The sequence below is a fragment of the Arvicanthis niloticus genome, assembly GCF_011762505.2.
Source record: "Arvicanthis niloticus isolate mArvNil1 chromosome Y unlocalized genomic scaffold, mArvNil1.pat.X SUPER_Y_unloc_1, whole genome shotgun sequence".
NCBI lineage: Eukaryota > Metazoa > Chordata > Mammalia > Rodentia > Muridae > Arvicanthis > Arvicanthis niloticus.
In genome coordinates, this window is record NW_023044978.1 from 4,614,859 (window position 1) to 4,642,251 (window position 27,393).

The following is a 27,393-nucleotide window of genomic DNA, read 5'->3' on the forward strand; positions in this document are numbered from 1 at the left end:
TGTTCCCCCTGTTTCAGGCAGCCTCAGAATGTTTCAGGGTGAAAGAGATGGCCAGTCACAGGCTCCATCTAAGACACTGTGCCTCACAGTTGCTTTTTATTACAAAGAAAATTCAGAAATGTGTCTTCTAATCAACAATGAATGAAACATTCAGGTTCTGCCCTAGGAAACTTCCTAATTACCTCTTCTTCCCAACATGGCATCAGAGCATCCCAGTCTGCCAAATGGAAGCTTTAAGAAAGCCCATCTCAAGAGGATTGCCTGGTCCCTACTTTTCTTTACCATGGCATCTTCAATTCTGTTTTTTTTTTTTTTAATCTAAAAGCCACCCTGATGTTTTTGCCCTCTGTGCCCCATAAAAACAACAGGAGTTTTAAATTTTTTCTTTTAGTCAACCATATGTCAAAATTACAACTACCACTCTTAGCTGCCTCATATACACAGTAAAGCATCAGGTAGGTTTCTCTGACTAAAGCATTGTAAGGATTCCTTTTCTGATTAAGAATAGCTCACAATTTGTAGTCAAAACGGCATGCTTTACAATGTGCTCCTCATGGAGAATAACATGTGCTTCTTCTGACCAATGTGGATCTAAGCCTATTTGATCTGACCTAATTGCTGAAAAATCAACTATCACTATCTTAGTTTAACTGAGTGCATCTTACTCTGATCCCCTGAACTTATGACCTCTATCCAAAAAGTAGGACTCTGGTGACTGAAAATCTAATGTCTTAGAGTAGTTTACAAAGTTATAAACCCAGCATATATATTTTAAAGTTGGTCAGCAAAAAGACGAAATCTATGCCATATTCAAAAATAGGCAGCTGATTTATCAGGAGACGTATCTGGGAACTGCCCGTTAGTGTGATGGAGATTGATTTCACTGCTGCTTGGCCTGCAGGACATGGATGTTCTAGGTTCCCATGAAGACTGGATAAGGAAATGTTTCAGCCTTCTCTACCCGCCAACTTGATTCTTGAATTTTCCCTGATACAAGAGTCTTTGAAATTTTTGCTTTCCCTGACATTTGCCTCTAAAGATAGGTATTCCTAATAGTTTCGGGATATGCCAACATTCTCATTCTGTTCATTGGTAATTGAAATTGTGTTTCTGACACAGAACCAGAAAGGCTCACACTTTCCCCAGTCTCTGAAGTGGGACTCAAATCATTCTCAAGGGCTCATGGGGTCCTCGAGCATATTCTGTCTTTACCTTGTAGGCAAATGCACTCCAGTCTTTCTCAGGTAGGCTTCAGACCTACAGTGTAAGAACTACTGACCTTCCAAATTTCTGTATGAATAAAGAGAACTGCTGATCTATCTGCTCTGAACCAGGGATCCTCAGATCTTCCCATATAGCCTAAGTGGCCTTAATCTTAATTATCTAGAACCAATGTGCCTGACAACTTTCACCAATAACACAAGGTGGTTTCAGATGTACGTCCTCAACATCAAATGTGACAGTGACTTTCCAATGTTCAGGGGAGCATTACCATACAATACGTTTGAGACCCTGTAACCTCAGATATTCATTAATTGCTCAAATTGATCTCAGAGTTACCACCTAAGTAATAAGGTGTCACATAGGTTCTCAATGACAAAAAAAGGTCCTGAGACCTATGACATAATAAGCAGAGGATTTAAGTCCTTGACAACATTTTAAGAAAGTTACAGATATAACCCCTACTATCAGCATGCAATAGAATTGATGAAGTTACAATGGGGCCCAAGATGTACCCTTCTAGAAGGACAATTTATGCCTCCAGCTAATAACTCCTTCAAGTCATGCCACCTCAGATGTAAACTAACCCATGTCATTAAGGGGACTGATACCATTTTGAAATATCTTCTGAAGAGGACCTTAGTTTTATTATCTCTAATCACAGCAGCACCTGACATTAAGTATATGCCAAAGAGGTCAGATGACCTTGAGAATAATAACATTTTATTCTTCCACTGTCTTCTCTGGAGTGGTTTTAGACATTCCACTCTGATGAAGAAAGCTATAGAACTGTCTTTGGGAATGAAGAGTGTGTCTCAAACATTTAGGCTTGCCTATAATGTGCTTCAGACTGAATCTTTTTCACCAAGAATACACAGAAGTTTCTCTCTTTCTTCATGGTAGACTCAGGTCTACCATTCAACTAACAGAAACCAGAGATTCTCCCTTAGACTTTATTGGTCAGGAAATACACCTTTGATTACCCATAAAAACCTCACAGAACTCTGGATTCGAGTCCAATGACCACTGAATGATAAACTCAAACTAGATCCAAGCACATCTATCTTTAATCTGATCACCAGAAAGGTAACATTCCTCCACACCCATACCTGTGCAGCTTATTTTAAGTTTAAATAGGGAACAGATCCATGGACTTAGACCCAACTAGTCAGAAGAAACCTCAGAACACTGTCAAGTCTGATTTTGTTAAAAATAAAAATTTTCTAGAGTTCTCTGAAGATGTGGAGCCTGGAGTGCCTGGACCAACCTCCTCTACAGAAGGTAAAAAGGGATACTTCCCTACTCTCCAACAGGATTGAGGGCATTTCTCTTTTCCAAAATTTTGGTATTTTTTTCTTCTCATGATTGAGGCCTTAAAAGTTACCAGTTTGACTCAGTAGACTCCCACAAGAATTCTTTTTTCTCAGCAGCCTCTGGGATATTTTACCTCAGACCAAGGAGCATTTCTGTTTTTAATCAAAGTTCACAGAAATCAAGAGAGGAAGCAAATTGTGGAACCTTATACAACTTCTTGAGTAAAGTCACATGACATGTTGCAAAATCATCAATCTATCTTAGTTCTGGTTGGTTAAACATAAGTCTCAGGAAATTAGCTAATATCATAAGATCCCAAGCATACTCAATTTCAATTGAAATAGTCCAGTTGGAGTTCATAGTGCTGTGTACTGTCATTCTGATTATTCTACCTGATATGTTAATTTCTTGATAATAGTAAGATTCCCACAGTCCAATGTAATCATACGTAGAGCCTTGTGGTTAATTTCCCACAAATGCCAGTATCTACTAGTAGCTAGACTTAAACCAAATCCCCAGAATATAAAGCTGCACAGAAAGAATAATTACCACAGAAGGGGCAATTTCTCTATTTTCAAGAAATCATTAAAGTTTATTGTATATATGTATATATATATATATATATATATATATATATATATATATATATGTGTGTGTGTGTGTGTGTGTGTGTGTGTGTGTGTGTGTGTGTGTGTGTGTTTGTGTGTGTGTGTGTATACACACATATACATTTGAGAAACACTTCTAAATTACATTGAAGCCCACTGTGATTGGATATCTTCTATTATCAATGCAATATGGGAGATTCCTTACAATAGCACGATTTCTTCTACACTGAGCTTGTTTGGGGAAAACATCCACTTTTCTCTCGACCAGATGGACATCACATACTCTCAATTCGATTATGGTATCGATTTTATTTTTTCATATAAACACTTTTTACTCAACAACTGAGATTCCTGAAATGCTTCCCCATGCTAATGAGGCATTCCAGGTACCCTAATCCAATAGCTGATGACCATTACCCATCTTGCCTGTTCCTACTCTAATTTTCCCAAAGTTTCATGATATCACCCTAAGAAAATTTTGAATCTATGTACCTTGGTCTCTATATCGAAATGCAGAAAAATGTTCACACATAGTACAAGCTAAGTAGATTCCTATTACCAATGACATCGTCATATGAATATAATGACTAATTATGAACATAAATTGTTTGAGAAACAACTTGGACCTTAAATTTAAACCAGGAAGAATCACTCAGGGAGGCCAGAAAAGTAAAGATATTTAATTTTTTAGTTGAATGGCAAATCACTTTGTAGACTTCAACTACAATAGTTCGCTGTTGTTTTCACATCATGTGCAGAACTAAAGAAATTGCTTGTCAATTCATGTTGCTGTCACATCAGAAAGCTTTTACATAACCAATTGTTCTCATCATTTTCCTTTTCTTTATGGTATTAATGCTTCATAGAAATAGAATTGTGTCTTCTATACTGATTTTTCTTTATTTAATGATAATAAATTTAATAATAACTTCCACCCATATCCTTATTGTCCTCCCTGTCTACAGTTCCTTACAACTTAGGATGTGCATATTATTAGTAGAAACTTTGAGAATCCAGGCAGCAATTGCATTATTTATGCACAGGTTGGATAGCTATGCCAAACAAGACTAACTCTTCAGTTTTGGGTTCAGCTACTCAGATCTGTGTGTAGATGAAACCACACCATTATGGGTAATTGGACTCAAGCCTAAAACAAAAACATTGGGGAAGAGAAATAAGTTGGTGCCTGCTTTCTCTAAGAATGAACACAAACTAAAAAGATAAAAAACTCTGAATAATAACTGGAAACTTAGGATAACTGCGGTAAAGTTTCTCCACTGTATAAAATACCTAGGACCTTTACATTTGACAGAATTTTATATGGCACCTTCACACTGCCTGAAGGAGATTCTGTCAATAGGGCATCAGAGTTTTCCTTTCTTACATGGGGTTCACTTTTCTGAGTGTTAACTTACTACTTCTCACTACATTGAACAGAATTGCAGAACTCTCCTAGGACTAGCATTTCCCTAGACCTCATTTGCCAAGTGAGGCCTTGAGCACTTATTACACCTTACGTGGTCTTTATATATTCCTAGTCCTTCCAAGTTGCTTTGAGTCTTTTTTCCTTAAAGGGCTGTCAGATCAAGGGAGCCTTATACCACTTATTCAACATAAAAGAGCATCTAACATTCCCTGTCTTCCCAATAGGATTGTGGCTCTATTGTCTACCTCCACAAACAAAATGGATTTTAGACCTTCAATTTCTGCAAAAGGGGAACTTGGGAATCAAAGTCTATTGAAAAGGCTCTCAATACTAGCACTGTGTCAAAGGGGTGTTTTAAACCTCCATCTTCTACACTAGAAGACTTCAGGTCAACTAGCAAATGAAGATCCAAAAAACGATCTCTTCTGCCCATGGCTCACAAACAAGTCTATTAACTAAATTTTCTTTAAGGCCTTCACAATATTAGCATTGCCAATGCCCTTCTATACTTAAAGAATGAAGGAAATGTCAGGGGCAGCCCCGCATATTCACTGTAAACCTAAAATCAATCATAGGACTAAAATCAGCAATAGGCTTGACATACATGGTCTTGGGTCTCTGTGGAAAAGCACAGAAACAGATGGTTATTAGCTATTGTAAACAAGCAACTTTGGTGGAAAGTTACCATAGACCTGTTGTCGTAGAAAGTTGTCATAGACCTTGTAAATAGGTAGCCATTTTGGATAGTACCAACTTAGATAAAAAAGAACAGGACTGATGGAATCAGAGAGCTCAAGAGACAAGGGAAGTTGAACAGAGGCCACAGGGGGACTTGTGGAACCAATGTTCTCCATTGGCATTAGTCTCAACACTGGCATCCCACATAGCAGCAGGAGGCACAGCACTGGACACATGGCACTCTGTGAGCTGCTCTGTGCATCCACGATGCCTTCAGTTTCCCTTGATTGAGCCCATAGTGTGGTGGGAGATGAAAAGAAGGGCCCCCACAAAAACCTTGGTCTACTTACCCAGTCACACAGGTTGGTATCTCAGGTATCCATCAATGAATTCTGGTAGATGCTACCTCACAAAGACATCCAATCATCTGTTGTGCACAAAGGCCCAGATGGTCTTGCTGCCCACTTCCAAAATCTCACCTGCATTCCAGCTAGCATGATGAGCTGAGGACAAGGACATATCTAAACAAGGAGGGAATATTTCATCTCGACATTCCCATTTGAAAACTCTGCTCTGGACTCAGGCCCCCCAATGCTAAGCAACTACAAAATAAGCATCTCCAGGCAACTGACCAGGATACCTGGCAACCATTATGAGCTAATTCAAGCTCCCTCAGAATCTCTCTCCTCTCTGAAAACCTCCACCCCACCTCCATCACACCCCAGCCATTCACCAACTGCCATGGAACACTCTGTGGACACTTTGATCATCTTCCTGCCTCTAAAGTCCCCAAGTCACTCTCACCATGGATCCTTCTTTCTATATCCTAACACACAACCACATACCTACCTGTGCAGGGACCAGGCACACATGCAACTCAGAGCTTTCTGAATAGATTCAAGTGGACTCAAGATGACAGGCAACTAGGGACAAAGCACAATGAGCATGTCTCACTTGTCTCACCAGGATCCCTGTAGCACAATTCCTCACCAACTCCTCCTAGACATATTCACACCAAGGTCTTCTGAGGGTGCACATTGGAAATACTCAAGGTGTCTTAAAACTTTCTCTCCAAGTGTTCAATACCACAGCATTATAGCAACTGGGTAGCTATCCACCTATCTATCTATCTATCTATCTATCTATCTATCTATCTATCTATCTATCTATCTATTTATCTGGCAATCTATCTATCATTTATATTTTTCTACTTACCAACCTATATACATATCTACCTACCTACCAACCTTCCAGCTTTCTTACATACCTCCTATCTTTTTATCTATCTATCTATCTATCTATCTATCTATCTATCTATCTATCTATCTTTTTCTATCTACCTAACTACCTACCTACCTCCTTCTATCTTTTTTTGGCTTGCCAATACATACACATCCAGGTACATTTTCTAGGGCGGAACCACCTCTTTGTTTACCAGATAATGAATTCTGTGGTCAATTCTGAAATGATTTTCACTATCCACCAGGAAGCCTTCCTTTCCTGAGCAGTGAGAGTCTCCAGAGGTCCTCTCCTGCACTCTTAAGAGCTTAAGTCACAGCTGGTGTAAATAGACCCATCTAACAACCACCAGGAGAGAAGTCTGGCATTGATTTCCACTTCTGCCTCCCTACCAAGCTTTCTTGAGGCATCTGCTCTGACAGAATCAAGACAGCTCTTTCTATCCAGGCAGTCCTGCTCTGAGTTCTCAGAGGTGCAAGGCCCACCACCCCAAACAAGGAAGAATCCTGTCACCCTCTATATTATGTATTGCTAAACAATTGTCTCATCCTTTTACCAAGACAGAGAGGTACCATCAGGAACAATTTCCCTGTTGTCCACAATAAGTATTTCTAAACCTTGTATCATCCTATGCTATGGCGTGGTCACACATACCACCTTAAGGTTTTTTACTACATTGAACCTAACCTTCCCAGACCAAGCTGTGCTCAACACCATAAGAAATGATAAATAAATAAATGTATAAATGAATAACTCTGAATATTGATTCAGCCTTCGCCATCAATGTTCAATATCCGTGATCAATACTCTTTATCTATAGGTTGAGGTTGACCTTATTCATTATTATTACTACTATTATTTATTTTTATTCTGTTTTTTGACTGCAATGATGAATTTTCTTGATCATGGTGATGTTTTGTGAGTCACTGAGGTATGACATCATGAGTATGACATCATGAGTATGACATCATCTGTGTGACATCATGGGCATGACATCATGGGTGTTACATTATGGGTATGATATCGTGTATATGACATCATGAGTGTCACAGTGTGACATCATGCATGTGTCATCAAGTGTATTTCATGGGTATGACCTCATGGGTATGAAATCATAGGTGTTATATCATGAGGGTGAAATCACAAGTGTGACATTGCAAGTGTGACTTTAAGGGCATGATATCATGAGTTTTATATCATGACTGCTTTAAACATGGCAATAGTTAAAAGAAATTTCAATTTTTCATTTTGAAATTAAATGTCTCAAGATGATTACTTGATTTATGATTGTCTAAGATTTCTGTGAATTATTTTACATACTTGTGAATGTTTCCTAAATCATATCATTATTAATAATAACATTATAAAGTTCTTCCAATAAAATCACATTTGCACAGTAAATTTAAAAATGAAGATAACTGAATAGTATATTTTATAGCATTGATAACTCAGTAATTAATATTCTTTTCTCAGACTTTTAAAAGTTATTCATTTTCTTTGTCAGAATACAAAGAAATGTTTCATTACAGCACTTTTGTGCATATGCTTTTATTCATATACATATTTATATACATAAGCTTTTATTGATTTTATTGCACATGTGTAATGGAATTGTCCATTGTTGTCTAGATAATTACCAAGTTTATTCATGTCCATGAACAAGCAACTGGATGCATTGGAAAGACAGAAGACTAAGTCTTGTAGAAGTCCAAATTAGTAACTTTATATATTCAGAATGGGAGAAGCTTGAGACTGGAAGTCAGTTGAACAAATGATGGTTTGAATATTTAATAGGCCCCTGGTGTCCCTTCCTTTCCAGTATTTGACCTGTCTAAATAATCCCCAAGGTGTTTTCCTGCTATTTTTCTTGGCAGACTCTTCTGAGAACAAAAACACATCATATCAGGGAGCCTGCCTTAGTTTTTCCTTAATGCTTGTCATCTTGTAACTCCTCCTAATGTATGTTTCTCTCTCTCTCAATTTTCTCTCTCTCTCTCTCTCTCTCTCTCTCTCTCTCTCTCTCTCTCTCTCTCTCTCTCATTCTCTCTCTCTCTCTCACTCTCTCTCTCTCTCTCTCTCTCTCTCTCTCTCTCTCTCTCTCTCTGGCTCTCTCTATGTTTGTGTGTGTGTGTGCACATATTACTGGCTAGGTGAGATTGAGTGGAAGTGGATATTAATGGCTTGTATGTGTAGTGTGTTTTCATGTATGTAGGTGCACATATGTATGGGTATGTATACATATATGTGCATGTGCCTGATCACATGTTAATGTTAATGTTGGGTGTCTTTGATGAGTCACCCACAAACCACTAGCCAGTTTGTCCCTGGGATTCCCAGTCTTCAACTGTCCAGAGTATAGGAGAGCAGCCACACTCACTCAACACTGAGTACTGGAGATCTAAACTTTTGTCCTCACATTTGTGTGGCAAGTGCTTTATCCACTCAACTAACTAACCACCTCTATTATTTTTTGAAAAATATTATTAAAAATTGACATTTATGTCCTTTATTTTCTTTCTGAAAAGTTTGTTGGTGGCATACATAAAAGCTGTTGAATTTTAAATGTTGATTTTGTATCATTCCACTTTGTTGAAAATGTACATATGTGAGTTTTCTGCTGAAGGATTGTAAGCACACGATCACATTTTCTGTGAATAGGGATCATTTGACTTCTTCCTCTCTTATTTCTATCCCTGGGGGTATGTAAACTAGTTTAGCACTGTGTAAATCACTACATAGGTTTTCAAACATAGACTTATTATATGGCCTAGCTGTCACACTCCTGGATAAATACTCAAAAGACCCTAAGACCTACTACTGACATACATGCAATGCATGTTTATTGCTTCAGTATTCACACTACCAAACAAATGGAACCATTTCTTTCCATTATGAGCTTATTAGAAAAACTGTAATTCATATATACACATACATATATATATATACACACATAAACATACATATAAACATATGTAATGGTATTTTAGTCAACTGAAAAGGTAGCTGAAATCATGGCATTTGGAGACAATTGTATAAAAGGAGTGATTGTTATGTTAGGTGAAGTAACACAGTTTTAGAAATAGGGAATTAACCGATTTACTCTCAAGTGGGTTTGAGGTAATTTTTATATGATTTTATGATGTGTTCCTCATTTTTCCAAGACTTTTAACATGAAGGGTTGTTGAATTATGTCAAATTCTTTCTCAACATGTACTGAAATGACCACGTGGTTCTTGTTTTTCCTCTGAGTTTGTTTATATAGTGGATTACATAGATGGCTTTCCAAATATTGAGCTACCCCTACATTCCTGGGATAAAGCCTACTTGATCCTGATGGATGATGGTTTTGATGTGCTCTTGGGTACGGTCTGTGAGAATTTTATTGAGTATTTTTGCATCGATATTCTTAAGAAAGATTGGTTTGAAGTTCTCTTCCTTTGTTGTGTCTTTGTGTGGTTTAGGTATGGGTGTGATTGTGGCAACATTGATCTAATTGGATAATGTTCCTTTTGTTTCTATTTTGTGGAATACTTTGAAGAGAATTGGTATTAGGTCTTCATTTAAGGTCTGATAGAATTTTAAACTAAAACCATCTGGTCCTGGGCATTTTGGGCAGGGAGAATTTTAATGATTGCTGCTATTTCTTTATACAGGAAAGGGTCTTTTATTTATTAAACAAAGCTCAAGTTTTTATATTCCTGGCAATGATGATGTTTCCTACTCTTTGTGATAAGAGAGAGCAGAGATGACTACTTTGTCTCACTTCATATGTGACAAAATATGTTAATTGATTTTCTCATCTATTAACAATAATAACCTACATTGTCTGCTTAGAAATACAGCAAAATCACAGTGGGAAGAGAAAATCTCTGTTATCACAACTAATTGCAGTTTTTTCTTTTTATTTATTTATTTTTATGTTTTATTTATATTTCAGATGTCATCCCCTTTCTTATTTCCCCTCCCTAGAAAACCCTATCCCATGCCCCTTTTTCTTTTTGCTTTTATACACTTTTAAAATGTTAATCAAAGGCTTTAAATGTTTGTTAATGCTCAATCAGAAGCGTAACCCAATACCCAACCTAGATGTATCAACTCTCTGACTGGTGGAGACACGTGAACATCTGCCTCCATGTCCACACTCTCTTTCTCTCTCTTTCTCTCTCTCATCACCTAGCTTCACACTTCCTGTTAAAATAAAACTTTTCTCTCAATTGCAATTAGAGCATACTTATTCCTAATTGCACCAGTGAGGTAGAATTCCCAGTCCATCATTTGGTTAACTAACCAGAACCTCTGTCATCTCTCCTAACTAAAGCACTTAGTTCTGAACCTGGCATCTTTCCTTGGTTTTAGAATGAATATCAGCTGAAAACCATCCACTTTCTCTCAAGTAAATAGCCAGGATTGGCTATGAGACTATAGGTCCTCAACTCCATCCCAAATCCAGAATGACTGAGTTAACTGAAATTATGGGAAGCACAAAGCATTGCTTTTCAGACTTTGCCAATTTATAGATACCGCTGAACACCTGGACAGTCCCTGTATTACAAAATATTGGAGCATCTGATCTTCAGCCTTCTGCCCCAGGATCATATGACAGATTTTATTGGTGGAGAATTATTAAGGGCTGATTACTCTGTTTAGGCAGATATAATCAGTTGACTATTCTGCAAGTGTGTCTTTTTCTGGACAGTAATTTTTCTGTAGATCGAAAGAGGCAATTCTTGCCTAGTGGTTCACATTGCACAACTGGAGTAATTTCAAGGATGCTCAATTTTTCCTAAGAATCCACAACAGGAAGCTTTCAGGAGCAGATGGATCTTTATTCAAAATGAACCTAACTATAGAAATGTTTGTAACGTCAATTCTATGGACTTCTGATGTTTTGAAAACCAACTATCAATGTAAGGTAGCCTGGACTGTTGACTGTTATCTCCTCTCAGCTTTTTCTAAGTAAAATATTGAAAACACTGTAACAATAAACTCAAAGCCATGAATTTGCTATAGTCCCTTAACTCATAGGCTAACCGTCCCAAATCATTTATAAAAGTTAAAGAAGAACTGGGTCTAAGCCTTGTATTCCTCAGTGTGTTATACAGGCACAATGCCCATGAGATTATCAATATTCATCTCACATTTATATCAATAAGAAGCTCATACCAATAAAAACCTTAAATTTGAAATCAAAGTAAATTTTGTACCATTTAAGAAATTATAACTTCATCTTGATATTAATTATACAGATTTATACCAATAGGTTATGGCCATGCAATAAGTTCTAGCTAATCCTCCCTGTTCCAACAAAATTACTACTTTTCCCTAGAAAGACAGACCAATATTAACCACCTTAGTCCCCATGCCCAGGGAATAGGGGCACTGACTCTTCTTTAACTTCTTCCAGCTGATTATGAGCATTGAGATATTAGAAGAGGGGTGGTGGGAAGAGTAAATTGAGAAGCCTCTGATGCTGTGTCTTCAATGCATCCAGATGGAATTCCAGAACATCAGAGGTTTGGGCAGGTCTGCTCAGTATGCTTGATGAGTAGATACACCAAGGTTGTGAATTCTGCAGTATACAATTCTCAGAAAAAGTTTTAGTATCAAGAAAAAATTTTTTCCTAGAGGTTTGACATTTTTTAAAGATGTTGGTTTTAGCAACTTTTCTTTATTTTTCCCTTGTTAAAAATAGTTGTAATATTTTTAGTTCAAATTTTATCCCCTTATCCCATTTCCACCACCACCCAGGAACCCTTTATCCCATCCTCCCTCCCCCCTTGTGCTTCTATGAGGGTATGATTTTCCAGTTTCTATGATGCTGTTTCCGTTTACATAAATTGCCTCCTAAATTTCTAAGTCCTTCCCTTTATGTTATTAAATCTCATATTTTTCTTTCCTTTTTTTCCTCATTTTTCCCTTTTTAGTCTCTCTTTTTTTAAATTGGGTATTATATTTACATTTCAGATATTATGCCCTTACCCCACTTCCTCCCAAGACCCAAAAACCTCCTATTCTATCCCCCTTTTCCATGCTTCTATGAGGCAGTGCCCACACTTATCCCCCCACTACCACCTTTCCACCCTCAGGTCCACCCCAGTCTGAGTTTGTTTTTTATGGTACAAAGAATCTCCTCTCCCACTTATGCCTGACAATTACATCCTCCCCTACATATACTGCTGGAGTCATGGGTCATTCCCTATGTTCTCCCAGGCTGGTGGTTTAGAACCTGGGGGGCTCTGGTTATTTAGTATTTTTGCTTTCCTCCTGCTCCTGGGGTCACAAACCCTTTCTGCTCTTTCAGTCTTCTCTCTAAGTTCTCCATTGGGAGACCCTTGATCATATCAGTGGTTAGCTGTGAGCATCGTCCTCTGAATGTGTTAGTCTTTGGCAGACCTCTAACTAGACAGCTATATCATATTCTTGACAGCATGCACCTCCAGTCATCCACATAAGTGTCTAGCTAAGGTGACAGTACATAGGATGAATTCCCAGGTGGAATTATCTCCTGATAGCCCCTCCTTCAGTTTTGATGGGGATTGCATTGCATCTATAGATGGTTTCTGGCAAGATGGCCATTTTTACTAAATTAATCCTGCCAATCCAGGAGTATGGGAGATCTTTCCATCTTCTGAGATCTTCTTCTATTTCTTTTTTCAGAGACTTGAAGTTCTTGTCATACAGATCTTTCACTTGCTTGGTTATATTCACTCCAAGATATTTTATATCATTTGTAACTATTGTAAAGGATGTCATTTCCCTAATTTAATTATCAGTCTGTTTACCTTTTGAGTATAGAAAGGCTACTAATATATTTGAGTTGACCACACCCTTAACACTATTAATGATATTCTGCTATACTTGAAGACAGAAACCTAGCATAACTGTTATCACAGAGGCTTCACCCAGAAACTGATGCAAACACATGCAGTGACTCACAGTCAAACATGAGGTGGAGCCCAGGCAGTCCTGTGTAAGAAGGGAAAGAAGTATTGAGGAGCAAGAGTGATCAAGGACAGCAAAAGAAAACCTACAGAATCAACTAACCTGGGCCATAAGGTCTCATAGGGTCTGCACTGGAATTCAGAAAGAATGCATGGGAGGAATAAATTAGGGCCTCTGCACATATGTAATAGTTGTGCAGCTGGGTCTTCATGTGGGACTCCAAAACAGCAGGAGCAGGTGTTGTCTCTGATTACATTGGCTGCCTTTGGATGCCTTTTCCTCAACTGGGCTGCCTTGTCTAGCTTCAAAAGAAAATATGCCTAGTCTCACTGCAACTTGATAGGCCATGGCTGGTTGATATTTACAAAAAGGCCCCCTATTTTCGGGTGAGAAAGGAGGAATATGGGGAAGGAAAGTAGGGAGAGGAAGCTGCCATTGGATGTGAAGGAAATATAACACACACATAAACATATATACACACATACTCATATATATACATACATATATACACACATACTCATATATATATATATATGTATATATATACATATATATATGTGTGTGTGTGTATGCGTATGTATGTATATATATATATATACACATATATATACATGTATATACACACACACCCTGGAAACATGTTTTGTAAGAGCTATTTAATTATTAAGAACAAATCCATATAGCCACCAAATTTTCCCATGTGATGTTGTTATTTTTTCAAGAACTACAATTCTCAGCATTCCAAAAGTTACCTGGTCCTTTGGTGAATGGAGCTTACAGGTTAACTTAGAGTTTTACCCAATATGTCTGGTAAGAACTTAAATGAATCTTGAAATTCAATGTATACAAAGCAAGAGGAATTTCTGGGAACAATCATGCATACATATATCATCACTATACAAAGAACAGTAACAAAATCGGTACATTTATGTTCTCTTTTCCAAAGCTAAATGAATACTAACTTAACTCAGTAATATGTAGTGTGCCTTATGACTAAGCTGACTGCCCTCAGCTCTCTGTCTTCTCAGAGGTACAAATTCTGTGTGTAAATATGGAAGACATTTATTGCCAGTCATGAGCACTAAAATCAAAGAGCATCCTATTACTTAAACAGTGGACTTAATTATTAGAATCTGAAGAGGAACTCATTAACCTGCTCACATCCTCCTCTTTAGGGACATTACGGAAAGTCAAGTCAGAAGACACACACTCCACAAATGCATAGCAAGTAACAGGAACACTGTTCTGCTTCTTGTAATTAGCATGAGTCAATTTAATATTTATATTCTACTTAGGAAAAGCCATGCAGAAACTTTAAGTTCTTGATCACAAAGGAAACCAACTGGGGGTTCAGGAATCCAGGCCAGCCTGGGCTGCAGAGAAAGAACACTGTCTTTACAAATGAATCCCAGTGAGGCCTGGAGAGGTAGCTTCATGGCTAAGAGCTCTGATTGCTCTTGCACAAAAATCAGGATCTTTCTCAGTACCTATGACATGTTGTGCAATCATTGGGAACCCAAGTTCTAGAGGATTCAACACCCTCTTCTCCATGGATACCAGATGAATATGTGATACACATACATACATGCAGGCAGAACATGAATATATGCGAAATAAAATTAATCTGAAAGATTAAATAAGCATATAAATCCTCACACTCTTTAATCTACTTTCTCTGCCAAATGAAGGTTACTAAATCTAAAGTACAGAGCTCAGTGCAACACCGATTCTCACCTGTAAGAAGTCACATGGTGAGGATTGTTACCTTCCAGTTATTCCTGTAGGATAGTAAAGCATATGGACCCACAGGTACCATTAATTCTTTTTGACATAATTAAGGTGGCTACCTACTAATGATGGGATGGCTTGACTATATTGTAGCTAGAGGAATTTAATCTATCACATTATTTTATCTTCTTAAAAATAAATAATAAAATATCAATGGGGACTGGCAAGATGACTCAGTGAATAAAGATGTTCCTTTTTACTACTAAGCTTGAGGATCTGAGTTCCATCTTTTAAACATGTTTGGTGGAAGGAAAGAACTAACACCTGAAAATTTCCCTCTGACCTCTATGAGTATGTAGGCAGGCAAGTGAGCACACAGAGGCAGAAACACTTCGGTAGTCAGACACACTTGTATGGACACACACACACACAACCAAAAGAATAATAATAATAATAATAATAATAATAATAATAATAATAATAATACAAGCTTCTCCTAATTCAGTAATGAAAATTACTCCTGTGGTTCCTTCCTCAACTTGAACAAAAAATGGTATGATTTCTCAGCAATTAGAAATAGGAAGCTTCTCACTCAGCATTTTAAACTAAAAGGAAAAAATACAGCTATTTTACAGAGTTATTCACTATAATATTTTTTCTATCCTATTATTAACTTTTGTTGAAATGTAAAGTAAAAGAATTAGTAATAGGGACAGGTGAGCTGGCTTAGTATTTAAAGGTACTTTCTGTCCATCCTGATAATCTGAAACCAATGCCAAGAACCACAAAGTAGGAGGAGAAAAGTCTCAAAAGCTGTCATCTAAACATCATACATATGAATGGTCTGCACATGTGTGCACAAATGTTCTCTCTCTCTCTCTTTCTCTCTCTCTCTGTCTCTCTCTCTCTCTCTCACACACACCACTTACAAAATAAATACAAAATATAATAATACAGACTTCTCCTATTTAAATAATGAAAGATATTTGTATGAATCCTAGTGTTGAATTAATTCTAGAGAAAAAAGCAGGCAGCATGACTTTCAAGGTCTCTGCCATTTGTAATCTTAACCATAACCTGGTCATGCCAGATTTCAAAGCTATTTCATTCAACCTGAGAAAAATGTAAATATTTATTCAGGTCTTTCAATTTTGAAAAAATAAAAGGGCTCAATTTCTTGAAACCTTACTTTTAACCAAGTTTAAGTCCAGGACTCCTTGTTCTGCAAGCTGCAAATGTCCTCCACTATGAGCACTCCCTTTGTCATACCTGGAAGCCTACACAATCCAATGCTGTTTTGTTTCTTTAGTTAAATTACAAAGTCCTTGCACATGGCTTTATACAACTACCAACTGCATTACTACTTATAAGCACAGTGTGAATTTACAGGGTAAGTTTAGGAACCGAAAATCAAGATAACGAATATCAAACATCAATTGATTTCTCTAGCTACAAAAATAGTTTATACAAGTGATATGAAATGAACACTTTTGTTTCTTCAACGCAGACTAGAAAGCCATTTGTGACAAGCCATTACCTTCAGCAAAAGTCTCTCCAATCAGGTCCAGACCATGAGGTTCCTTTATGCATTGATAAGAAATTCAAAACAGCACATGCACCTCTCTGGGACCTATATACAGAAGGATTGAGAGTGCAAGGGAATCCTCAATTATATAGCAAGTTCAAAGCCAACTGGGACTACATGAGACTCAATCTTAAATCATAAAACAAAACAAAAAATACCTGAAATATATTAATGTGTGAAATGAACTTCTATCAAAAGTCTCCAAGTTTCACATATTGCTAGATAATGATATGCATTTTGAACAAATCTACTCCCTGTTGTCTGTTTTATTTAGTTTTGTCTTTGGTGAGTGGTATAGGAAACGAAATGCAGGACTTTACTCATGCTCAACAAACACTTTCAACTAAACTACATACTCAATCAGGTCTGTTTATGAGAGATAAACTCATAGAGGGAAATAGTGTTATATTAATTAACTTTGAAATTTTACACATCAACTGATGAACCTTGAAAGTATACACCTTTATATCTATATGCCTTTCATATAAATCTATCAAGTCTATAGTGGCCTCAATTGCTAACCCAGGAGTACAGACATAACTAAAAATTCTAGATGCTGTGTGTGCCCTATATAGCTTGGTGAAAAAAATCTTAGAAAAAGGGTCTTATTTTGTAAGACTAACAATGACCATCAGGCACAAAATATTCTCTCTCTCTCTCTCTCTCTCTCTCTCTCTCTCTCTCTCTCTACCTCTCTCTTTCTCTCTCTGTCTCTCTCTTTCTCTCTTGCTCTCACTCTCTCTCTCTTTCCTTTTCCCTTCCCCATCTCTGTTTCTCTCGGTCTCCCTCCCCCTCCACTTTTCTTCTCCCCATCTCTCTTTCATTCTCTCTCTTCCCATCCCTCCCTCTCTACCCCTCCCCTCTTCCTCTCTTCTTCTCTCTCTCTTATTTTCTCTCTCTCTGATGTGATTGTGTGTGTGTGTGTGTGTGTGTGTGTGTGTGTGTGTGTGTGTACATATTCCCATGGTTAGAACCAACTCAAAACAGGTCTCTTTCTCAAAATTTTACTTAGCATTATCTGAAAGAGGAAATTTTTTTATAATCACTAAAGATAATATGATTAAAAAATGGATTTGATAACTAAAAGTGTTTGGGTTCAAAAAACCAAAACAACCTGAATAGTCACAAGAGTCAGGCAAAGCAAGATCTTCATTTGGATTAGGTAGCAAAAATTGACCAGTCAGGGACAACAGCACAGAGTCAGGTGCTGGGCCTTTTACATTTCATCATAATAAGTATACAGATGGCAAATTTTTATTGTACTCAGGCCCCTACTGATCCATAAGGGACACAGAACAGATTCAGTAGCTGACTTGTGATTCTGAAGGGAAATTGTACATTATTTTTAAAGGATGAGATCACAAAGCCAGGGGGAGTGGGTGGGCTGTAGCATTGTCCAATCATATTTTGACACACAGAGTTGAGCAAGGATGTAAGCATTGGTGACTAACCCTTATCTGCATCACATGCTTTTCAGATCCTTGATTAATAGTATTAGTGGTCCTTCTAGTGGACTTTTGGTCTTCTGGTGAACATTTAGTCCAGTAACAAAGTAATGGAATGACTACCTGTAGTGAATTAAGTCATAAGAGGCAATACATTTACAACTTGGGGGGTCTTAGTTTAGATAGAAGGACACTTCACTCTTCACATTCTTTACTAGTTGACAGCCAAACATGAAACACCTAAAGAAGCAGGATAGGCGTGGGTGCAAGAGCTTGGAAGCATGAACTCAGTTTTGACCCTGTCAGCAAGATGGAAATTGTTCCTGAGATGACTTGACTCAGGCACTTTTTCAGGAACAACCAAAAACATAGAAAGTCTTTTGGGATTGGGCTTAGGATGTAGGTCAGTTGGCAGAATGATTACCTAGTATGCACAAAGAAAGGGGTTCTATTTTTGGGACCACATAAACCAAAAGAGGCATACATGCCTATAATAATCCAAACACCTGGGCAACATAGGCAACAGGAAAAAGCTCAAGATTATCCTCAGAGCTATGGAGACAAGAAGAAACCCTGTCTCAAAAATGTCCTAAAGTCAACACAATGACTCTGTGGGTAAAGGTACTTATAGCCAACACTAATCAGTTCAATCCCTGAAACCCACAGAGTGGATAAAGAGAATCAACTGTCAAATTATCCTGTGATCTCCCAAAGCACACCTTGATATGCATGTATGTGTTCATGTGCACACACATAAATACACACACATTAATACATACAAATTTTAAATTTCTTATGGCCTCTATAAAAGAATCTACTAAAAGTAAAAATGGAAGACAATCATAGAGTATATAACCAATGCCCAGAAACCTGCTGTAGGCCTTTCTGTGGGAAGATTGCATTTTGTATTTGACTGTGGGGATTGCAGCAGGAGATAATAGAGAAGACAAAATTTTCTACATGCTTCTCCTTATCACCAGAAATGTTAAATTAAATCTCCCTTGAAGATGGGGAGATCCAAGGGTCTGGTTCATAATCCCTTCCCCCATTTGTGATTTTTCAGAGAGAAATCTATGGATTTTTCAAAGACCTTCAACTCTTCCATGCATCCTAAGGATTTCTGGGAACAACAGTACAGGCAGAGAAATTTCTTATCAACAAATCTCTCACCTTAAGTATAAAAATTCACTGAAAAGACATGAGACAGCTGCCCATCCTTTATAAGAGTTCCCTTTTCAGGTTTCTCTATTTGTGTTTTGTTCTTCTATGTCCAATAGTGGTGCATAATTTAACTGCATGCTTTAATGATTTGCCAAAGTTCAAAAGTGCAAAATTTTATGTATGAATATTTACTGACACAGGGAAGCAGTCGTTATTTCAGAATAAACAGCCAGGAACTAATTGTGCTTCCAATTACTTAATTGAAAGTGTAGCAAATTCTGAATTTGTTTTATATTCAAAACAGATTTCATCCTTTTAAATTAAAAAATAATTTGAAATTTAAAAAAGTAAATGTAAGATTTTATAAGCCATGGGGAATAATACCTAATTAGAATGTCAGTGAACCATTTGGAGCAGATGAGATGGAGCATTGGATTTTTGTTACAGCTGACAGATTGTATAAGATTGAAAAAAACAGTGAAAGAAGACATGGGAATTTTTTTTATTGTGTTTCCAGAAAACACTTCAAGGCCAACTTTGAGTTTCTCCTTTCTCGTATCAAATCTTCTATTACTTCCATGTAAGAAGGCTGTATAAATACAGATGCCTACTTCTGATATAATGGATCTGAGTACTTCACACAGAAATATTGTGAAGATACTATTAAATAATGACACCACATTTCTAGATAATGTCACCTGTAAGATGGCAGTTCTATTTGTAAAAACATGCGGGAAAATGGAGGGTTTTAAATTTTTCTTCAATGCATGTTACAGCTAAAAAGCCAGTCAGGTATCTGTATTTTAGGGTAAAAATAAGTAGCCATAAGTCATAGAATTATATATTAGGTAAAGAGGAAAGGAGAGAGAGACAGAGAGAGACAGAGAGAGAGACAGAGACAGACAGAGAGAGAGTGAGACAGTGAGTGAGACAGAGAGAGAGACAGAGATAGAGAGAGAAAGAGACAGAGAGATCACCTATGGTATAAAGAATTTAGATAAAACTAAGTTCCAAGAACTAATCCATTTAATATAGAGAGGAATAGTCAGCAAGCAAGAGTAACAAGGAGAAGGTCCTTAGCCAGAGGAGGCAAAAGGGAAGTGGTTAGCAAATGAAACAACATTGCCATGAGCCAAAGAACATGGGAGTAAATGGGGGATTTGACAACATGCTGATTTTTATTTTCTTTGGTAAGAGCTGGTTCCATAAAGTGGTAGGCACGGAGGCTGCAGATGTGTGTGATAAAGATTATTGTGAGCAGGGAGAGAGAGAGAAATGAATGATGACAAGGGCTCATAAATTGAGTAGAGAACTGTCTTGCTAGACGAGAACACATGGATATCATCCAATATTGGATACTTGTCCCTCAACTGGAGCACAGGCAAGGAGGGCAAAAGACTGACTGTGGTAAGAGAACATAATGTCTGAAAAGGCTGAGAACAGAACACATGGGAAATATTAACTTGAAAGATCACAAGAAAGGCCACAATTCCTATGCTGTACACGCAGGGGCAAAAGATGACCAGAAATGAGTCTGACCACTTCCTATCTTGCTTGGGACTCTTGTGTCCAGAGTATCTTTGGCTCTACTGTCCCCTCTAAACACATCTTGAACTTCATGGTGCCTGGAGATACTTACTAAGCTGGAACCATTGCTCATACCCATCCAATGGCTGATATGTGGTGTGGTGTGGTGTGGTTTGGTGTGGTGTGGTGTGGTGTGGTGTGGTGTGGTGTGGAATGGTGTTCTGTACTGTGCTGTGCTATGATGTGCTGTGCAGTGGTATGCTGTGGTAGCCTGTGTTGGTGTGGTAGTATGATGGTATGGTGTGGTAGGCAAGAACAGAAGAATCTGTGAGCATCAAGAAACAATGGGAACCTTCTTTATCTGTGCTTGTCTTGAGTTCCTGGTCCATGTGTAGGGCTTTGACAAGACGCCACCTTTAAAATAAGCACAGAAAGCACACACTGTGTGTTCTTGGACACCCGAAGCTATGGGAAGTTGATGTGAAGATGAATCTTAATTTATATTCTGGTCTTAAAAGGCCATTATACCTTTGGCTTGAGCCTGAGACCATACTATGTAGTATCACAGGCTGAACCTAAACCACAGCAATCCTGGAACCCAATGTGCAGAGCCTTTCCAATGGGTTCTTGCTGATGAAGGGAGCCACTAGCTAGTAAATCTTCCCTAATGTCTTGTTGTCAGGCCTAAGATGAACATGGGCTAATGAAGCAATATCAAATCTACTCATTTTTGCCTTTATCTCTCATTCATTTACTCTTTATTTTTTCCTTCTGCATGACAGGAGAAGAGACAAACAGGCATGTCCTAGGTCAGTGATTCTCAACCTTCTTAATATTGTAGTGACCCGCAACCATAAAATTATTTGTGTAGTTTTGCTAATGTCTCAGTATTTACCCAACAACCTAACAATGTGAGGGCAACTGTGCTCAGATGTCCCAGGGCTTCTTGAGGAGGTTATCACCAAAAACAGCCACACTCTAAACAGTGAAGTAACCCAGTTCTCTCCACAGGTGGCCTCTAATCTCCTGGGATTCCCATGTCTCTCCCTGAGACTTGCTCTCTCTGATTGCTGCATTCTGCAGTCCTGTGTTTGGGAGTAAAGTGTTCTGTTCTCCCATGTCCTATTCTGCAACAGAAGACCAAAGTACTAAAGTCCCTTTCAAAATCCAGAGCTATACCTGTGATTGTAAGAACTATAAGTGATATGTAGGAAGACAAAGGCAACTCCAAAGTCACTCTGCTACCAGGATGGTTGAGGAGCTATCATAAGCCACTTCCATACTCCTATCCTCAAAACCATAATCACCTCTCCAAGTCCTCATCTCCAAATCCATCACACTGGAGATTAATGATCCCAGTGAATTTAGGGAGCACAGAAACTTTCCTTTTCTAACCCTCGAGCATAAACCGTGAGCCTAGAGGCATGCCAGATTATTCTTGGTTTTATTTCATTGGTTTGTTTACTTTAAAAGTAAAGCTGAGACAACACACATAAAGACAAACCAAAAAGAAAGGCTGCACTCAGGAGGACAGTGTCTATACTCATAGCCACATGCAAGAGTAGCAGCCAGTGACATTTGTAAGTGTGGCAAAAAAATGCTAATACACTAGGAAAAGGTATTGCATGAGATGTTTAGCTCTAAATGTGGGCTCTTCATCAGGACATAAGCACAGTCTTCCAAGTCAGTAATATTCCTAGGATATCACAGTCAACAACACAGACATAAGACTTGTAGTCGAGCATAGCGTTTATTAAGTAAATATGTATACTATTTTGAACAGATATTACTTGCTCACAATTGGGTAACCATTTAACATAGGATATCAAATAGCACCGGGCTACAGAAAAGAGATAGAAATAAAAAAAAAAAATAAACAAGGCCTCAGAATTTGGGAAAACTACATGATAGAACAGGTTTCCCCCCTGTCTTGCAATTCTATGGTATTTTAAATTTCATCAAGAAAAATATGTAGGACCCTGACACACTGCTCATGCCACAACAAAAGCACATCTGGATATAAATATACACAAAGTGGTGTTAAAAAAGCAGGGGCCAGGGATCACCTATTATCACCCACCAAGTAGGATCTAACAGTCAACTTCTGCAGCAATATTTACAATAAACTGACTATGCTTAAGAATAACTACAAACTTAATTTGCAAGTAAAGCAGTATGACCCACCCACCCTCTCCCATCAAGGGACTCTCCCATTTTGTATGGCCCTTTGCCATGCAGACAGTGGAGGTCTGTCTTCAGCCTCATCTTCCGCTCATGGGTGAGGATTAGTGTCCTATTCAGCCTGAATGGAACCAGAGTGATCTTGTCCAGGGGGCAGAAAGCGTGGAATTTTCTCTTTTCGGTGGTCAAAAGAAACATGCTGAGAAAATAAAGGGGGGGTGAGAGTGGTAAAATTAAATGCTTGTCTAGAGCTCTTTCATTACATAATCTGTGCTGAGGAAGACAGAAAGTAGGATTGTACCTGAGAAACATCAATCTAACTCAGTAATATACAGATCCTAGTAGACACTGGTTTTACAAACCAATGAGTTCTACATGTGTAACTTCCTCAACTTGATAATACTTCAAGTCGGCATTTCAAGTAGAGACTATATTTCTAGTGTGTTTCCCTCATGAAGAAGAGGCCCAGAATCCTTTGAAATGCAAAATAATAAAAGCTATAGAATATATCAACTTTTAATACTGATTCTCTCTTTGCCTGTAAACCCAAGAGTGGATCTTTACTAAATGATAATGTTCTGTAATGGGACCCATGATATTATTCTAAAGCTCCATAAAATTTTCTGAGGATTCCAGGCCATGTATTTTTAAATCAAGGTTTCCAGATGATTGAGAATCACCTACAGGTGACATTGCTGATTGGTGATATGATTCTGCCAATACTTGTTGTGACACCACTGATGCTTGACGTGATGGTGCAGATGCTTGATGTGACACTGCCAATGATTGACATCGAGGTGCAGATACTTGATGTGTCACTACAGATGTTTGACATAACAGTCCAGATGCCTGACGTGAAGCTGCCAATGCTTGACATAACTGTGCAGATGGTTGACGTGTTGATGCATACACTTGGATTAATGGTGCATATGCTACACTTATTGGTGCAGAAACTTGACATATTGGTACAGATTCTTTATGTATCGGTACAGGTACTATACATGATGGTGCAGATGCTGAACATGATGGTAAAGATGCTGGACATGACACTAATGATGCTTGACATGACAGTAATGATGCTTGAAATGAGGCTGCCAATGTTTGATGTGATCCAGTCATTTCTTGGAATGATCTTGATGAATGATGCAGAGGTGGAGGGGCACAATCAATAGGATCCTCCCAATGTCTGTAAGAGAAGAAGTTTGGAGCAGTGACATAAGTCAAAGAATGATGGCTCATGAGAAATTCTCCATGCTACATATAACCTGACCCACATTTATATATTATTAGCTCTTCACAGCATGTAACAGAAATCTTACATCTACATCCCTGGTTTTCATAGCCAGTGCCTTCATTCCAAAATGTTAAAGAACAGACATGAAACTGGGGAATTACTCAGCTATGGTCAATAAAGTCTCTCTACAAACACCCTATGCAGAGACTCTGAACTTGAGCAATGAAGCCAACTAATTTCAAGGCTTAGATTTGAAGTCTCTCACTTTGAGGCTGTCTTATCTAGGCTTTCTGTGTGAAAGATCCTCCATTCTATTAATAGGTACTCAGATAGGCACTACTAGGCAGGAAAAAGGGAAAAGGTGATGGCCTCCACCCTTCTTCCCAATCTATCTCTCACCTATGTGTCTCATTTCGTGAATGCTGAGAATTGTCATTTCCAAAAAATTCCATGGTGGGTGACCCCATGTCATCTATAACAGTCACCACCTGTAGAAACCAACAGGCTTATTGTAAAAAAATTACAGGTATACCATACAACCCCGTCTTACATTTCAGGCTCAGACTATCCCTGTACCTGTTCTCCTGGATGATATACACGAGGTCCTTGTCCTTGCCCAGTATGTTGCTGCCCAGGCCGTTCATATTTTAAGTTTCGAAGCATTCCAGTACACTGGGAGAATTCATATTCACATTGTTCTTGTTCCCTATGCTACAGGTTTTGATGCATAAAAAAATAAACATAAAAGTAATTCAATGTCGGAAAAAGACACCGCCTCCCAAGAAATGAACTTAACATTCAAATGAATTCAAAAACAATAAAAGTCTGGTCTCTGTACATATGAGGCTATAGGAACTACTGACTGCTTTGCTAGCACAGTATTCAGGGACATGCCCCTGGGTTACAGACTTCTAAAAATCCAGAACACCCACACAAACATGTGTATATCATCTAGCCTATATTCAGGTCTACCTTGCACAGATACTTTTCACTTTCTGGGACCACTGAATTGCAACGTATGGAGTAGGCTAAGCCAAGTAAAGGAAGCAACCCAACATTTTTTTTAAAATGAAATGTTGTTTCAGTTATAAAAGTAAACTAAATTTCTATACCTCCTCTTCAATATCTGGGTAAGAAGGTTGTTCACCATAGAAGGATCTACTTATATTCAAATCATAGACCTCTGTCATCTTCACTCGTGGGCCACAGAGTTGGGCAAACTTTTCCCCAAAAAGTGGATGATGGTATTGATATGTTCTCTTTGGCTGCATTTGTAAGTACACAAAGTAACAAAGATCTGTTGTTAGTCTATGCTTTTCTTTAATGTACGAAACACAGTGGACATGGGGAGGGATTGCTTACCCAAGCCCTTAAGAAACCCCAGACATATAGATGTTACACTGGGCCCTGCTAAGACCTGCCTGGGCCATCACCTCCTGTACATAACCAGATTGCAGACCCATTACTCATTATTATAAGAATTAAAAATTATATCTACACTGAGAATTTAATTGTGTACTAATTCAAAAAGAAAAAAACCCAAAACATTTTAGTTTAAAAAACTTTTTTAAAAAGGATAAATGTATTCACATGCTTTTTCTTCTAAATAGTTCAATGAAATTTCCTGGTACTCCAAAAAAAAAAAAAAAAAAAAAATCCCTGCAAGGCAAAAAGGCCTTTTCAAAAACAAAGATGCCAAGACTCAGGAATTTGCCATTGTCACATTGCTGGGGCTAAACTGAAACAACCATCTTTTAGGTTTTAGTCTATGAAGATTGCCTGGGGAATTGGCGGTGGAGTATCTGCCTTTTGGATCTGTAAGAGATGCAAACAATTCTGCATAACTGATAAAAACTCACTTCCTTGCTTGATCATCCTGCATATTTAAGAATCCTGCCTTTTAGAAAATCATTATTTAAATACATGGTTATATCCACAATCACAGATAGAAGAAATGAAGGCAAGCAGAAGAAAAGAAACTAGCTTATGCTGCTGTTTGCTGAGGAGAAGGTTGGGATAAGTCTTCAAAAGAGCTGCCCTCTCTTGAGATTTGCCCACACATGAGGAAAATCTGGACCAGTAGAAATCCAGTATTTTCATAGCAGCTCAACTTACTTCAACTATTCTCTGAAGCACAAAACATTCTTGTATATTTGAAAAGCTAGTAGATTAGAAACTATAAAGTTAACCTGGGCAAAGTGAATTTAAGCTAGCTTCTGGGTGCACAGCTTGTAATGGTGTGGTTGGACAAGATGGGGCAGCCTCAGATACCTTCTGATGTCCTTGTTCTTGACCCACAACGACTTCTTGAAACTTAGGGTCTTTCTTGTGTTCAGTATCTTCTGTTATTATACAGAAATCATCATCTGAAGAAGCATCATGACATGCAGAATATTCATCAATTACATGTTCCTTAGGATTGGATAGCTTTGCCTCTACCAAGGGTTTCTTCACATCCTCTTCAGTGCATTCTCCTTGTTCTGGAGTGGCCTCTGTGTCTTGGCTGTCATTTAGGAGGAACTCTGGACCTACTTCAAATTCTCTGTCTTGGGGCTCTAGCATATATTTTGGATCTATCTCATACCCCTGTCTAGATGTAGAGGCTAAGGAAGAAAGCACAGAGAAGATTGTGACAAAACAGTAAAATGTGCCAAAAAAGGAAAAAGCAAGTGAATAATAAGAATTCTATTGAATTCTTCCTATTGGAAGAGGGAGAATCTGCACATTTCTAATTGGGATTTCTAGAAGGTACAAGACTAGGGATTGATTGAATCTGTGAAGAGATATTTACCTTTATTGCTCTGAAATCATCATCTCCAAAATTTTACAGAAAACAGGCAAAGTTAGACTTGACATTTGTGATTTCACACCATTATAAACTGAGCACGGTTTTTATTTTAAAGCTTGCTATGCCCTTGAAGGTCATCCCATTTCTTTAGACCACATCCAAAATAGCTAATTGTACCTACTTGATACTGGTGTTGTTGATGAAATATTCTGTAGATGAAGAACTTGTGCTTGTCCTCATGCCAGCGCTTATGCTTGTGCTGCACTTAATTCTGGGGTTATGCTTGAGTGAGAGGGTGTCCGGACCTGAATTAAGT

The 27,393-nt window shown here is 38.0% G+C and overlaps 1 protein-coding gene across 1 annotated transcript; it reads right to left on the reverse strand.

Annotated features, from left to right (window-relative positions):
- Positions 1-23,107: 23,107 nt before the first annotated feature.
- On the reverse strand, positions 23,108-27,153 carry LOC117695949 (uncharacterized). The gene is made up of 6 exons (XM_076706146.1): positions 26,561-27,153; positions 25,402-25,554; positions 24,866-25,000; positions 24,689-24,777; positions 23,740-24,241; positions 23,108-23,254 (listed from the first exon to the last, which is right to left on the reverse strand). The coding sequence occupies exons 1-6, from the start codon at positions 26,849-26,851 to the stop codon at positions 23,168-23,170; spliced, it is 1,257 nt and encodes a 418-aa protein (XP_076562261.1). The 5' UTR covers positions 26,852-27,153; the 3' UTR covers positions 23,108-23,167.
- Between the last annotated feature and the right edge of the window lie 240 nt (positions 27,154-27,393).